This window comes from Pleurodeles waltl, chromosome 4_1 (assembly GCF_031143425.1).
Source record: "Pleurodeles waltl isolate 20211129_DDA chromosome 4_1, aPleWal1.hap1.20221129, whole genome shotgun sequence".
NCBI classification, from domain to species: domain Eukaryota; kingdom Metazoa; phylum Chordata; class Amphibia; order Caudata; family Salamandridae; genus Pleurodeles; species Pleurodeles waltl.
The window spans coordinates 441497248-441514716 of NC_090442.1; the positions used below are offsets into that span (position 1 = coordinate 441497248).

A 17469-nucleotide genomic window follows, 5' to 3' on the forward strand; every position below is an offset into this window, starting at 1 on the left:
CTAAATGATCGAATTGCTAAATGAACTGCCTGTTTGCAAAGTGGGGGCCATATTTAATGTGCATGCGCGACAAACATTTTTCGTTCAGTGAAAACAAATTCCCAAAGCAGAGTTTGCTTTTTCTAAACAAAATCCAAATAGCACCGATGCTCAATAATTTTGTCTCCCGGCAAGTGTGGGACATTTGACAGATTCTCTGCCAATGTATCCCGTTCTATGCGTGGTGGAAACAGTCAGGGAAAATTACTGATGGTCACCCATCCCTAAATATGGCACGAAGACAAGGCTATGGCCTGGTGGTCCTTTGGTGGACAGGCCATCAGGAAAGAGGTTGATGTCGCTGGAGACAAAGGAGGCTCTTCCAGTGTAAACATAGCACTGTACCCAACTCTAAATAGAGTGCAGGGACCACAAGTTTGGCAAGGTGGGATCATTGTCCTTTATGACAGTGCTTGCACTTCACCAATCTCTAAATGAGTCTCTAAGGTTTTATTACTTAGTTTTCATTGGCTGGTTGTTTATTTTTGATCCTGCTTAATTTAATCTGGCTTTATTTTGTCTTAAGTTGTATATAGTAATACAATCATACCGTTTTTATAAGTTTCCTTTTCTAGACTGTCCACTCCCTCTCTGCTATGTAATATACAGTGCCGAATTTTGCATTCCACATCACTTTCTGCATTGTTCAAGTTTTTAGCTCAGCCGGATAATCAAAACAGTGAACGAGGGGTATATACCATTAAGGTGACTTTTTCATGTTGCCTGCCAGGGAATAGCTCATTTATAGCGCAGTAGCATTTACTAACATTTCCCACATAACCTTGCCTAGTGAATAGCAGGAAGTGCATCAAGTGATTTGGCGTGTGGTTCGGAAGATTATGAACAAATATTGGCAACAAGAAACTGAATTTACAGTTTATTTCGTTTCGTTTATTTTAGAATGTGATTGTTGTTCAAAAAAGGAACATAATTTTAATTTAGAAGAAGCACAATTGAAGACATTCGCCCTCATTCCAACCCTGGCGGTCATGGACCGCCAGGGTGGAGGGACACGGAAGCACCGCCAACAGGCTGGCGGTGCTTCCAGGGCCATTCTGACCGCGGCGGTAAAGCCGCGGTCAGAAAAGGGGATCCGGCGGTTTCCCCCCGGATTTCCCCTGGCCCGGAGAATCCTCCAAGCAGCGCCACCATGGGGATTCCGACCCCCTTCCCGCCAGCCTGTTTCTGGGGGTTTACACCGTCAGAAACAGGATGGCGGGAACGGGTGTTGTGGGGCCCATGGGGGCCCCTGCACTGCCCATTCCACTGGCATGGGCAGTGCAGGGGCCCCCTAACAGGGCCCCATAAAGATTTTCACTGTCTGCTTTGCAGACAGTGAAAATCGCGACGGGTGCAACTGCACCCGTCGCACCCCTGCAACTCCGCCGGCTCCATTCGGAGCCGGCTTCATTGTTGCAGGGTCTTTCCCGCTGGGCCTGCGGGCGCCCTTTTGGCGGTCGCCCGCCGGCCCAGCGGGAAAGTCGAAATGACCCCCGCGGTCTTTTGACCGCGGAGCGGTCTTTCGAAGGGGTTACTTTGGAGGGCGGCATCCGCCGCCCGCCAAAGTCAGAATGACCCCCATTATATGGTAATATAATCTCATGTTTCAGAAATATAAAAAGTTTACATGTACAGCACCATAATTTGTTGGTATCCAGTCTGTAAAATTGGAGGATACTTGTGTTAGTTTGAATGATGCAGTGAAGTAAGTGTTTATATGGCAGGGGCATATTGGAAACTGCTTTAAAGTATATGTGGGTGGAGCAATCGAATCCCTCCCTCCAAGCTTCATTACCCAATTGACTCACTCCCACAGCCCACACATGTCATTCTGCCCTGAATAACCTAGCCCGAGAACCCATTTTTGTTTAGGTTAGAGATTTTAAACAGCTCAGGACGTATTTTATTCATAAACCATAAAACAAACAAAAAGAAGTCAGAAAGTTCAACGCAAACTTCAAACACTTTGTATGAGTTTACATCCAGTCAGGTGTTTAACAGAGTTAGCTATCCATCAAGTCGCCTTCTAACTAGTTTTTAGTGAGCTTATGGTGGACTCGGCCCCAGGTCACCCCTGCCCTTTCCAGGACCTACTCACTAAGTGTAATTTCCCTGAGCATCTCTTACAAAGATGCTCCTCCTGTGACCAAACTAGTGGTTCCGTAAGTCACTTTCAGAAGGCCTGCTCGCCCAATGGCCCTTCAACATCGGGAAGCCTCCCCATCCAAAATAGAGCCAGCCCATGCAACCGGCCGTGCCTTGATCCCCTGACACAAGCTACACTCTATAGCCCCAAAGGGCCAGTGTACCAAAAGCGACACTGCACATGTGTTGAGCTACGCTGAGGTCATGGAAGCGACCATCCCAACTCTTCCACTAACAGCTTCTCTTCCAAATGCTGTAAGCACACCCCTTTGAGGTCCTACAAACAAAGTTATCATGAATACAAAACTTCATGACTTTCACAGGTGACCTGAAAATTCCTGCCAACCATGAACTCACCCCACCCAATATGACAATAACTTGTAACTTGAATAGACCCTAAAAGCAAAAGACAAGGTTAAAATATCAACAAAACGAACAAACCACATGACTTAAAAGTCAGGTGTGTCAGAGAAAAGAGGTGAAGTTGCTCGTAGTCCCACCCTGCAGAGCAGCATCAGGCAAAGCATGGGCGAGCATTAAAGGCTAAAAAGGCTGAGTCCTCATCTTGCCCTCCTTAACAAGTGTGTGCAGGACCCACACATCACCCCACCTCTGTGCCGCATTGTGAGACCCACGATGATCCTGAGCCGCGTGATATCTAGGAGCACCGGGCCACTCCCCCTGACCCAGGGTGGTCTTTGGCCCGCCTCACCGGAAGTGCAAACCCGCGCCCATTATGCCACACATAATGCACATTTTGCCCCATTGGGACACGCATTTGGCCAATATTGTTCTTGAGTGTTGTTGTAGAAAAAATTTACATGACATACCCCTTTTACAACAGCTAATAAGTGCAATTTCAGACCTTTCTGACATTCTCTGATTCTTGCACATCAGATAAAACACACAATCACAATTTTTGCTTTGATCAATAATATAATCGGAGGGCAATTATTGCCCCTCTTCCTGGCTTCATTTATTGCCCTCATGCTACAAACTCCCCAGGCAGTCTAGAGTAATAGCAATATGAAGGCTTTTACATAACCGCATTTTGATAATGCTAATGTTATTATTTTGTAGTACTCTAAAATACCAGGTGAACTCTCATATAGGCCCATATTTATACTTTTTGACGCAAAACTGCGCCAACGCAGTTTTGCGTCAAAAAAATTAGCGCCGGCTAACGCCATTCTGAAGCGCCATGCGGACGCCGTATTTATTGAATGACGTTAGCCGGCGTTAGCCGCCGGCGCCGTCTGGTGTGCGTTAAAAAAAACGACGTACACCAGGCAGCGCCGGCGTAGGGGGATATGGGGCTTGGGCGTCAAGAAATGGGGCAAGTCAGGTTGAGGCAATTTTTTCGCCTCAACCCGATTTGCGCCATTTTTTCTCACTCCCAACCCCCATAGAAATGACTCCTGTTTTAGCAAAGACAGGAGTCATGCCCCCTTGCCCAATGGCCATGCCCAGGGGACTTCTGTCCCCTGGGCATGGTCATTGGGCATAGTGGCATGTAGGGGGGCACAAATCAGGCCCCCCTATGCCACAAAAAAATAAAAAAAATAAACACTTACCTGAACTTACCTAAATGTCCCTGGGATGGGTCCCTCCAGCCTTGGGTGTCCTCCTGGGGTGGTCAAGGGTGACAGGGGGTGTCCCTGGGGGCATGGGAGGGCACCTCTGGGCTCCTTCAGAGCCCACTGGTCCCTTAACGCCTGCCTTTTGCAGGCGCAAAAAAACGGCGCAAAAGCGGCCTTACGTCATTTTTTTTGACCCGCCCATTCCCGGGCGTGATTTTTGCCCGGGAGTATAAATCCGACGCACATGCCTCGGAGTCGATTTTTTAGATGGGCACGCCTACCTTGCATATAATTAACGCAAAGTAGGTGTCCACGCTAAAAAATGACGCTAACTCCATGGACTTTGGCGCTAGACGCGTCTAACGCCAAAGTATAAATATGGAGTTAGTTTTGCGTCAAAATTGCGTCAAAAAAAACGACGCAATTCCGGCGCAAACGGAGTATAAATATGCCCCATAGTCTATTAGATCTTAATTTGAGCAATTTGGAAGAAGGTAAGGTTTAGTTCTTGGTTAGAACCTCTGCCTTTCAGATCTTGCATAATTCATTGCATGGGGTATATTAACACGCTGAGCCATCATACTGATGTTTCTAGGTGTTTCAAAGATTTTGCTGCTGACAGAGGCAAACAATGAGAGAAATGGTGGTGCAATGTAGAATCTGGTAATCATTATCAGTATTTGAAAATGAACAAATTGATGAGATTGTGAAATGAATGTACTGATCATAACGTCATTTTAAAGCTGATATTTATAGATTGTATGATCTGATAATGGCCAATGAGGATTCCCTTACAGGGAGCTAAATGAGCAAATACATGCCTATCAAACTGATTATGTAATTATTGCTCAAGGGGTTATGCAAAAGAAGTACACACACCTAAAAGTGGGCGCATTTGACAGTGTGTCAAAGAGGCAATAGCACAGACACCCTATTAGACATTAGTCTAGGACATTTTTAGGTTAGTCATCGCCTTCAAATATAAATATCAATACCTTCTGAAAATCCTTGATGTTAGCCATGTTGAAAGAAAATATGTGATCCTTTGCTCCAACGTACAGTCGACTCCTTTCTTCATCCAAGACAAACGTATGGTAATTGGAGCTGTTCGAAAGGCCATTGAACGTGATCACGTTGTTGGAATCCAACATCTCTATGAAATAAAAACATTTTTTTCAAATTAACGTATTGACACTAAGCAAATGTTTACACAAACACCATCCATGAAAATATAAATTATCATATTTGAGATTAAACAACAGCACCCCATAAGTTAATTAAAAATTATCTTTCACACTAGCTCGTGCACATGGCTAAAATGCCTTAATAGCTAGGTGCCAACCAAAAACAGTGCAGAAATTACAGTTCCGTGGCAATAATGAAGATATTGGACATCAGTCGATACAGTTGTGAGATCACAGTAAGCAAAGGGAGGAACTGTGTTTGAGGCACTCATTTGAAATCTCGCATACTTTAAGGTTACAATTGTGATATGCTAATAGGCCAATTTTTTTATTGCACATTGTCATCTCTTTTTCACAAGGGGTGAAATTTCTCATTTACTATTATCTTTATGTTAAATGTAATAGATATACTTTCAATTATGTAATATCTAGTGTACGGAAAATAAGTATTCAGAGTCAACACACAGGTGCATATTTATGAAACTATGTGCAGCGCCACTTTTCTTGCGTCCCTTAGCGCCCCCTTAACACCACCATATGTGTGCCATATTTAATATATGGCGCACCATGGTGGTAGTTAGGGAACCAGCATCAGAATATTTTTATTTTAGTTTGCCACTTTGCAGGATTAGCATCAAAAATGTTGATGCTAATCCGGCAACGCACCCAGAGAACCATTGTAATCAATGGAGCCTCCTTTTAACACCTGCTCAGAGCAGGCATTAAAAATGCTGAAAAAAATGACACAAAGAAATCTCTTTTGCGCCATTTTTTCCGGACCCCCCATAATGGGGGAACGCCCCCTTTGCATACATTATTCCTGGCGCAGGCATAATGTAGCGCAAAGGGTTACAAAGTGGCACAATGCATGCACTGAGCTACTTTGTAAAAATGGTGCAGTGTTTTGGGCCATCTAACGCCACATTAGCGTATAAAAACTGACACTAATGTATCGTTAGAATGGTGCTAGGCCCTCTTAAATCTGGGCCACAATGTTTATGTGGCAGGATAGACCCAGAGCCATCTTTGACACTCTTGTAGCACTAGCCAGACTTGCAGGTAAGAGTACTATCAGTTCAAAGCAGAACTTAGCTACACTTTGAAGGTCAGGTTTTATTAAACTGGACAATCAACGAGCAACTATTTTCCCCATGAAGAAGTGGGAGAACGTGGATTAATGATTGGGGTGGATGGGAGTCCACCACACGTAATAATGGCACTATTTTTGTGAGGTCAAGTAAAGGTTTCAGTAATTTAAACCAGACTCAATCCCTAACAGCTATGGTACAGAGCAGACATGCTTAATTTAAGAGAATGTGTAAAGCATTTAGAAGTCCCAAAACAGTTACATAGTTGAAAACACAATAATAATCTCAATACAATTAATAAAAATACAGATTAGTTTAATAGACAAAATGACACAAAAATTATAGAAATCTAATAAGCAGACCAGAATAATTGAATTTATAAATGTTTGAATAAAAAAGTGCAAAGCACAAGCTGCAGATAATTGGTTATGCTAGACCAGGACAAGGGTAAGGATTGATGCAGATCATGATGTAGCTCTGGTCAGATATGAGGACCAGGTTGGTCCAAGTCAGAAAGTTATCTCTCACTTAGAAAATGTTCAAGGAGTCCTCAGTGGGGCAAGGCTGCTGGTCAGAGCTGAAGATGGGCTCATCAATGACAGGTTGACAAAGGACAAGGTCTCAGTGAAGTTATTGATGAAGGGTGAAAAACCTCTGAGTGGGAAAAGTCTGGAGTTTCGACCCAGGAAGCCATCAACATTGATGATATGATGCTCGGCACTGTAACAGGTGAAGATTCCTACCTGTGACCTTGGATGCTTCTCCAGAAATCGGATCTCCTCAAGTTTTGCAAGGCTACAAGCCAAGAAGAGGGTTTGACATTGTCAGATGACAATAGGTGTTGGATTCCCTGAATTGATTTCTGCCATGGCGAAAAACATAGCAGAAGCTGCAGTGAAGTCAGGCCCATTGGCAAAGCACCCTCGGCAGACCATCTGCTAGATTAGTCATGTTCCCGCAATGGTTCTATAGGCTAAAAGTTAGTAGTTTCCAAATCCCATGTCTTTAGGTTGAGGCAGGAGGAGTATACTCTGACCCCAACCAACGGTTCCAGGACCTAAATGTCATGGCCCTACAGTGTTACGCCGAAACCCCCCAGGGTGACAGGGATCACTACTCAGTTCATGCATGTGGTAAGCTTAGAGACTGCAAGCATCAAGTACCTAAACTGATTATCCATGGAGTATGATCTTTATGGCATGTTAGCAGGAGAATAATTTAAAAAAAAAGAGAATTAGAACATGTAGTGGTCTAAGTGCAATTTGTGGTGCAACAATGAGTCACAATGGTATTGTGCAAGTGCAAGTCCTATCCCATTACTGCCAATGTTAGAAATGGGGTTTCTGGTTGGCTAAGGTATGCACCTAAGCCAGGCAGAACCCATCCACTCTAGACAGGATAAGGCAGTTACACCTCTAAGATAACCACAGCTCATCCACTTGCTAGCTTGGCCAAGCAGTCCGGCCTAACCCGGAGGCAATGTGTAAAGCATTTGCACAACATACACAACATACACAACACACATGATGCAATAAATACTCCACAAATTAAACACAACACTGAGCTATGTAAAAAGAAACTGTATTGCACAAAACATAATTAGACCAAACATCACATGTCAGTCATACCCTGCTACCTTAGCAGTTGTCAAAATGTTACACAGGTTACTAATACTCTGCAAGAATAAGCAGTAGTCACATTAGAACACACAAGTAATCAGAATTCTGCAACATAAGCAGTAGTCAAGAATTATATTAAAGAAATGCACTTCTCATAAACGTCTCATAAATCCATAAAAGAAACATTAAAGAACATATGGCAAGTCATAAAAGCATATCAGCGTGTCATGCCAATAAAAGGAACATCAACCTATATATGTCACACCATAAAAACAGGATAGCATAACAATTCCAGCCAGTCCATAATAGAAACATAAGAATTATGTTATGTCTGTGAAAAAGTACCTGTCTTAGGATGAAGAAAGCACTTCCAGTGCCAAGAAGATCAATAGGGAGGCCCCGGCTCTCCTTTGCATGAAACGGGCCGCGGGTTGAGCCTGATGAAGTAGGCGGTATGCTCCCCCTCTCGTTCTCTGATCGGGCCCCTTCTCGGACCTGCGATTCTGGGGATTCCCTCCTGGGCCACTATGGGCCCTCCGACCAGGGCGGGGGAACCAGCATGAAACCCCAGCCAAAAGGAAGGGGGAAAGGAGAGACCACAATGTGCAGGCGCCTCGATGAGGACTCCCCTCCAAACTCACACTCCTCACTGGGACCGGAGGCCTGGTGGAGTGGGGACCACCGATGAGGCTTCTATCCCGCTCTACCAGTTGCACCCGAAGCGGTGCACTGGGTTGTCCTCAGCCCTTTCTCCCGGGCCACAGCAGTGACTAGCTCACAAGCTGGAGCCTGAGGGTGCCCCGGGGGCACTTCTCCGAGTGCTCTGGTCCCCCGGGGGCATGGCATGAAGAACGCTTCGGTCGCGCTGAACTTACCCGGGTCGCGGTGGTGAGTTTTCTTCCACAACGGGCTTGCCAAGGCACTAGGGACAATTAAGACCCTGGGTCACAGCGGTGATTCCAGGCATCAGCACTGTGCTATTTCAAGCGCGGGAGACACTTTAATGACCCCCGGGTTGCGGCGCTGAATCTCCTGCACGGCAATGCGCTTCAAGCGCAGGGGGGCACAGCAAAGCACTCTACAGGCACTGTATACGAGGAACAAAAAGCAGCACTCCTTGTGTTGGATAGTTGCAGGGGTCAGGGGCCACGACACCCTGCCCCTGGAGATAGAAGAGGAGAGGAAAATACAGTGCTAGCAGGCCCAACAACAGGCCAGCACAAGGGATGCAGATGGTGGCATTTACTCCCAGTGACCTAGCAGGTCACAGGTCAGCACAGCAGCAGCAGTTCAAGGTGGGCCTTGGTGAGTCCATTTAGCAGCGTCCTGTGTCCAGTTCCACAAGAGTCTCTGGAGTCCCAAGAATGTCTAAATTGTGGTTAAATTCCCCTGTACTTATACTCAGTTAACAGTGTTTTTATCAAAGAGAGGGGAGAGGAGGTTCCAACCAGTTACAACTGTTTCTGGGAGTGTCCCCTCTCTCCTCCAGCACAGGCTCCAAATATCAGTTGGGGGTAAATGACCCTATGGCGTGAGGCAAGGGCATAGCCTTTACAAATGCACGTGTGCCCCGCCTCTCCCTTCTCTCAGCCCAGATGGCTATTAAGTATGCAGATGCACCTCTGTGACACCTCCACCCTCCCTATGACCAGGCTGTCTGAAAAGTATGCACAAAGCCCAACTGTCACTCTGCCCAGATGTGGATTGGAGTCAAACTGAAAAACACCAGAGTCATAAGCACAGAGAAATGCTCACTTTCTAGAAGTAGCATTTCTGTAATGATAATAAAAAATCCACCTACACCAGTAAGCAGCATTTCTCACTAACATTACAACCATACCAAACATGCCTACGCTACCCCTCATAGATCAGACAATACCCCCAACACATAAGGCAGGGCATTTCCAATGTAATGCAATGATAAGGCAGCACTCACAGCAGTGAGAAACCAAATAGGCTGTTTGTCACTACCAGGACAGGCCACGCTACTAGGCACATGTCCTGCCTTCTACATGGATGGCACCCTGCCCACAGGGCTAGCCAGGGCCTACCTTAGGGGTGACTTACATGTAGTAAAAGGGGAGTTATGGGCCTGGCCAGTAAATTTAGATACCAGGTCCCTGTGGCAGAATACTGCTAGCAGGCCTGAGACAGGTTTGAACGGCTACTAAAGTGGATGGTGAAAGCAGCACTGCAGGCCCACTAGTAGCATTTAATTTACAGGCCCTGGGTATAGAGAGAGACCACTTTACAAGGGACTTGCAGGTAATTTAAATATGCCAATTAGGTGTAAGCCAATCATACTAAGTTTTCAAGGGAGAGCACATGCACTTTAGCACTGAGTGATAATTCTGAGATCTCTATGGCAAGACTGAATGGTATATCTGACACTGTTAAATACAGTCATAGGCATAAATGTGGGTAAAAGATGTTATAAATCAGAAATGCTGTAAACAAGAACATACAGATGTGTTTTTAGCTTGTAATGCTCATTATTTCCTTGTTTGTCTGCACATTGACTTGTCCCTTTTCAGTTTTGGTCATTTTGCAATCGCATGCAAGACGCACGCCACGGCCGCCATGTTAGTTGCCGACTCTTTAAATGCAGCCACGCCCTCCAGCGCATGAGGATTATTCAGGAAACACTGAGGAGAATTGCGTCCTTTCCTGAAGCGCCGGCAATGCCCAGAAGAGACAGAAACACTATGGTAGGTCTAGTTGCCCCTTCACCACACAAGTCCAGGTTCCTTAATCAAAGGCCGGTCCTGACATCCCAGATCCGGGGTGGGAGATTTCCTCTTGACACGCACGCTTCTCTCGCTGGCATGTGAGCTTGCTACTTTCCTAGCGCATTTGGTTACAGAAATTGTCCTGTTATTTAGAATGTTTCCTAGTGTCCTTTCTTGCCCTTAAGCCCTCAGGATGATCATGGACTTGGGTATTGCTGTTTATAAATGCACGACCAAGATCCTGTATAACTATATGTGGGGCACAAAACAAAACTGTTATGATGTTTATGCTTCAGAGTTGTGAACATGATATGTGCGGGTTAGGGAAAAGATGTTCAAATAAAGAACTTTAAGAGTGTGTAAAGGACAATTCTTACCCTCATTATTTGGGCATTACATACAAGGCAAATTGTGTATATATAAGAAGAGACTGCTAAACGCAGCATAACAGTGCATGTGCCGCTTAGCAGATGCTGTGGAGCACACAAAATATGATGAGAGACTGCAAGAAGCAGACTAACAGTGCATATGCTGTACAATACGTTAGACTACAAGAAGTAGAATAACAGTGCATATGCCACAACTATGATGTTGTGAAGTAATCCAAAGTAATCCTTATTCCTTTCCAGGTAATTAGTATTATAGCTTGCCTAAAATCTAATCTTGCATAACTGTACATTCTAGACATTGGACACAGTGGTATTTATGTGTTGGGTCATCTGTTCCAGGTCTCCCTCCCCACAGTACTCTCCTTAATTCTCTTCCCCTTGTCTGGCCACTCTGATCCTCTATTTATTATATTACAGAATCAGAGCTGTCTGCAGGTGTGCCTCTTGAGGGTACTGCTCCTGAGGAACCAACAATCTGACACTAAGGAACAGGACTTGGGGGTTGCTTCCTGCAGGGTTTGGAACAGGTCCAGTTTAAACTAGTCAGCTGGGCTCTTCCAGGGATGTTTGGGTCTTCCTGTTGTTGTGTCCCTGTAGCTTAACTGGAGGTCATCTGACTGGCACATGAAGTCCGCGCCCTTCTCCTGGGTACAAGTGGGAGCAGGTCCAGCCCTTGTGGTTCCCTTCACAGGCAGCAGGTACTGTCCGTATTCTGTTTTTCACTGGTCCAGTAGTGTTCTCAAGAGGGTGCTAAATTGTGCCACATTTATGACTGGCACTAGCCTCCGGGTGGGAGTGACTTGTGGTCCCTTCCTAATCAATAGGATAAAAGTGCCCTGGGGTAACCCTGACCACTTTAGCAGCAGTTCCGGTGTGCCCTATGCCCCTTTCTAACTAAATCCAACATGGCAGACCCTTTCCTACCCTGTGCAGAGCTCATATGCCCATCCTGGTGGTGTGGCCAATGAAATGAGCAGCCCTCTCCTGTGGTCATTCAAAATGGTTTTAGGGGCTTCTTTTCTCCCACTGGGATTGGTGCCTGACTTGATAGGGACACAAAAGAAGGGGTAGGTGTTAGCTACATCTGCCTAGGATAGGATAGGCTTCTTTGAAGTTAATTAAGTTCCTGGGCACAGCCCCGATGGTTGTTCCTTCTGAGGAAAAGCACCTCCCCATACTCAAGGCCTTTGTCTCAGCTCTGGGAGTGAGTTCACACCCTATCAATGAGTTATGTAGCTCCTGTGTGCAAGTTGACATTGGCTTTTATAGGCATCAGGCAGGTTAAAGGTGACTTTTTAAAAGTACCTTTTGTGAAATATTCGTTACAAATTCAACTTTAACAATGAACCTTACTTGTGATCAATATTGTAAAAAGTGCAACAACAAACATGTTAACTGGTTCCTAGGTAGATATATTTATATTTTAAAGGAGGGTTGAGGCCTATTTTGACAGGTCAGGTTTGGAGTTTAAACATACACAGCCATGTTATTCCTGAAAGGCCTGCACTTATGTTTTGCAATGTCACTTGAGATATCGCACAATATGTACTGCAATCCAATAGTGACATTAAAAATGAAGGTCCTGGTATATTTTGTACCATATGTGTTGTATTTTGTTATATTAATATGATAGTGCACAAGTTCCCATTAAGGAATGTACCATAGAATGTAGAATGTTAAAGTTGTGATGTCAAGAGAAGAGAAATTATTCTGTTGGAGGAGGTCTTGAAAGAGGTTGTGCTGTGTCGTCATCTACAATAAATCTTTCAGATTAATATCACAGAAGCGCTTTCTGTTAACTACAATATACTAGGGATTTATAGATAAGGTAAATGTGCCAGTTAGGAGTATAGCCAATTTCAACATGTTTTAGGGACCAGAGGACATGGCCTGGGGCATTGTTAGCAGAGTCATTATTCTCAGAGTTTTAAAAAAAATAGCAGCATCTGTCTGTTAACATTAACAACCTTCTTCTACCCTTTCGCTTTCTGTTTCTTTGTTTTGTTTTTTCACTTTCTTCTCTCTTTCTTCCCTTTTACTTACACACGGTTGATCAACATAGATATAGATGTCATAGTGGGCTCTTTGTTAAATGTTTACCAGCTCTTGTACTACCCATATGTAAAAACCATACATTTGTACTATTCACATTTTATTTAGCCCAGCTATGTATATCATCCACTTGTCTTGCACTAAATTATTTAACCCCTAGTGTGCCTTGGACGAGGTGATCTCGTCCAAGGCGCCGGTTCCCCGGTGCCTTGGATGAGATCACCTCGTCCTGATAGGGGCCCCAGGGGGGAGCGCTAGCGCTCCCCCCGATGGCTAGGCACACCCCTCCCCTAGGCAGGGTTGGAAGGGGAATCGCTTCCCCTTCCACCAACGTTCCCCCGTGACCACCCTGTGGCGTCTGATGATGTCAGCGCGCTTTTGCGCGCTGACTTTATCAGAGGCCTTCCCTCCGGAGCTGGAAGCTTAGCTTCCAGCGCCTGATCGGAGGAGAAATGCAAAGCACCCCCCTAGACACCAGTGAAAACATTATTGATTGTTTTGTTTGTTTTTTTATGTTTGGGGAGAGACCCCTTGGGCAAGGGTCGCTCCGGGGGGGCAAAATATTATCAGGCCATTTCTGCCCCCCCCCCCCCTCCCGGGAGCAGATCGGCCTTGCGATCTGCCCCTCGTGGGGCAGAAACCACTAGACACTAGGGAATATATTGTTTTGTGGGCTATTTGAAGTAAGCCACTTGCCCCTTGGGCAAGGTCTGCCACTATACACCAGGGATCATTTTTTTTATTGTTTTTTTATTTTTTTATGTTTGGAGAGCGACCCCTTGGGCAAGGGTCGCTCGGGCAAATCATTATTAGGCCATTTCTGCACCCCCTGGGGGCAGATCTGCCTTGGGATCTGCCCCTGAAACCACTAGACACCAGGGAATATTTTTTTGGGTGGGCTATTTGAAGTAAGGGGAGCAGCCCCTTGGGCAAGGGCTGCTCCTTGGGGGGAAATTATTTCTAATATTATTAGGCCGATCTGGTCCCAGGGGTGGCAGAAATCCACTAGACACCAGGGATAATTTTTTTATTATTTTTTACATTTTTTCATGTTTGGGGAGCGACCCCTTGGGCAAGGGTCGCTCTGGGGTGGGGGGGCAAATCATTATTAGGCCATTTGTGCACCCCCTGGGGGCAGAAACCACTAGACATCAGGGAATATTTTTTTGTGTGGGCTATTTCAAGTAAGGGGAGCGGCCCCTTGGGCAAGGGCCACTCCTCGGGGCATATTATTTCTAGGCCATTTCCGCCCCCCGGCCTATTTTTGTTAGGCCAATCTGCCCCCAAAGGGGGCAGAAACCTCTAGACACCATGGATTGGTGTGTGTGTATGGGTGTTTTGTTTGGAGGGGGCAGCCCCTTGGGCAAGGGTCTCTCCCCATGGGGGCACATCACTGTTGGCCATAACTGCCCTCCTTGGGGGCAGATTGGCCTATTTTGGAAGGCCCGTCTGCCCCCAAGGGGAGGGGCAGAAAGCCCACCAGAGACCAGGGTGGATTTGTTTTTTCAAAATAAGAAGTTGGCGGTATGGCCATACCCCCACCCCAAAAATATGGGGCCAAAGTTGTTCTGCCCACCAGTGGGCAGATTGGGCAATTACCCTCCATCCACACCCCGGGGGGACAGAAAGTCCACTAGATGCCAGAAAATAAAAAATAAATAAATGGAAATAGTGGGGTGGTGGCTACCAACCAGTATGGGCCTGGTTATGCCCCCACCCGAACTGAAGGGGCTAACAGTCTTTCAGCTCTCCCCCGCACACTAAAACATCTTATCCCATGAGAAGCAAGAGGACAATAGGATTATTTTTGTTTTTTGTTTTACATTTGGGCCATGAGAGCTTGGTAACTCTCAAAATCGTCCCACTTGGAATGGTAGGGGCTGCACTTTTTTTTTACTTTGGGACGCTGCCATGTAGAAAAATCCACAAGACCTAGACACATCTGAAAACTAAACATCTAGTTGATTCCACGGTGGTGTGCTTCACATGCACCCTGCACCATTTCCTTACCCACAATGCCCTGCAAACCTGCAACTTTGCTGGAAAGAACACATTTTTCCCACATTTTTGTGATGGAACCTTCCTGAATCTGCAGTAATCCACAAAATTCCTACCACCCAGCATTGTCTCAACTATACCGATAAAATTTCTGCTGCACTTGTCAGCCTAAAAATGTTTTTTTTCAAACTGCCCTTTTGGTTCCCCCTCAATTTCGACGTGTTTTCAGCTCTTCCCTGTCACAAACACTTGGTCCACCTACACAAGTGAGGTATCATTTTTACCGGGAGACTGAGGGGAACGTTGGGTGGTAAGAAATTTGTCCTGTTGCAGTGATCCCACACAGAAATGTGGGAAAAAATTGATTTTTTAGCTAAATTTGCTGAGGATTCTGGGTAAGAAAATATTGGGGGATCCACGCAAGTCACACCTCCCTTGACTCCCTAAGGTGTCTAGTTTTCAGAAATGTCTGGGTTTGGTAGGTTTCCCTAGATGGCTGCTGAGCCCAGGACCAAAAACGCAGGTCCCCCCCCATACAAAAACAGGTAGTTTTCTATTTGATCATTTTGATATGTCCACGTTGTGTTTTGGGGCATTTCCTGTCGTGGGCGCTAGGCCTACCCAAACAAGTGAGGTACTATTTTTATCAGGAGACTTGGGGGAACGCTGGGTGGAAGGAAATTTGGGGCTCCTCTCAGATTCCAGAACTTTTTGTCACCGAAATGTGAGGAAAAAGTGTTTTTTTAGCCACATTTTGAGGTTTGCAAAGGATTCTGGGTAACAGAACCTGGTGAGAGCCCCACAAGTCACCCCGTCCTAGATTCCCCTAGGTCTCTAGTTTTCAAAAATGCACAGGTTTGGTAGGTTTCCCTAGGTGCCAGCTGAGCTAGAGGCCAAAATCAACAGATAGGCACTTTGCAAAAAACACCTTTGTTTTCTGTGGAAAAATTTGATGTGTCCACGTTGTGTTTTGGGGCATTTCCTGTTGCGGGCACTATGCCTACCCACACAAGTGAGGTACCATTTTTATCAGGAGACTTGGGGGAACATAGAATATCAAAACAAGTGTTATTGGCCCTTGTCTTTCTCTACATTTTTTTCCTTCCAAATATAAGACAGTGTGTAAAAAAGACGTCTATTTGAGAAATGCCCTGTAATTCACATGCTAGTATGGGCACCCCAGAATTCAGAGATGTGCAAATAACCACTGCTCCTCAACACCTTATCTAGTGCCCATTTTGAAAATATAAAGGTTTTCTTGTTACCTATTTTTGACTCTTTATATTTCAGCAAATGAATTGCTGTATACCCGGTATAGAATGAAAACCCACTGCAAGGTGCAGCTCATTTATTGGCTCTAGGTGCCTAGGGTTCTTGATGAACCTATAAGCCCTATATATCTCCGCAACCAGAGGAGTCCGGCGGACGTAACAGTATATTGCTTTCAAAAATCTGACATTGCAGGAAAAAGTTACAGAGTAAAACGTAGAGAAAAATGGCTGTTTTTTTCACCTCAATTTCAATATTTTTTTATTTCAGTTGTTATTTTCCGCAGGAAACCCTTGTAGGATCTACACAAATTACCCATTGATGAATTCAGAATTTTGTCTACTTTTCAGAAATGTTTAGGTTTCTGGGATCCAGCATTGGTTTCACACCCATTTCTGTCACTGACTGGATGGAGGCTAAAAGCACAACAAATCGTAAAAATGGGGTATGTCCCAGTAAAATGCCAAAATTGTGTTGAAAAATTGGGTTTTCTGATTCAAGTCTGCCTGTTCCTGAAAGCTGGGAAGCTGGTGATTTTAGGACCGCAAACGCTTTGTTGAGGTCATTTTCAGGGAAAAAAAAAACACAAGCCTTCTTCTGCAGCCCTTTTTTCCCATTTTTTTTTTTAAAAAACGAAATTTTCACTGTATTTTGGCTAATTTCTTGGCCTCCTTCAGGGGAACCCACAAAGTCTGGGTACCTCTAGAATCCCTAGGATGTTGCAAAAAAAGGACGCATGTTTGGCGTGGGTATCTTATGTGGACAAAAAGTTATGAGGGCCTAAGCGAGAACTATTCCAAATAGGCAAACAAAGGCCTGGCACAGGAGGGGGAAAAGGCCTGGCAGCGATGGGGTTAATAAAAACTTTTGAAATAAAAAAAAACAACTAACAGCACGAGTCCAAGAAAATGGGATCACCATGCAAAAAGTGGCATGTTCTTACAATAAGCTATATTCTATTCCAGCCAGACCTGTATGGAAAATATAAATATTTTATTTTTTTAAAAATCTTGTGAAATAGATATATTGTGCATTTCTTCATGCTTAGGTAATATAATAGTTACAACCTTGTCACCCCAGCACCACCCCTCAAGCAAATGTAATTAGGGCAAAACTATTTGGAAATCAATTGATTAATGCAAAAAAAGACAGGGGAAATAAGGTACTTAACTTTTCAAGATGTTCTGAGAACCTGAGATATTTGCTGCTGCACAATAAACTCTGTTTCGTGACACGTCTACAGGAGTAAAATACAAAATGCCCATCTCAATTACTAGTTTTTCGAGTATATTCAACCCACCATTATTTATGCCGGAGGCTCACAGACAGCTTTGCTTTTCACCGCCTCTGTCTTGTAACTGGTGTCATTAGGTAATC

At 44.9% G+C, this 17469-nt stretch overlaps 1 protein-coding gene across 4 annotated transcripts in view; it reads right to left on the reverse strand.

Annotated features, from left to right (window-relative positions):
- Positions 1–17469, reverse strand: part of SEMA3A (semaphorin 3A) — a 428574-nt gene that overhangs the window by 310272 nt on the left and 100833 nt on the right. For all 4 annotated transcript variants that reach the window (XM_069228709.1, XM_069228710.1, XM_069228707.1 and 1 more), the window contains one exon: positions 4760–4917. In XM_069228709.1, coding sequence (XP_069084810.1) covers positions 4760–4917 — 158 coding nt within the window. The remainder of the gene's footprint in view (positions 1–4759; positions 4918–17469) is intronic.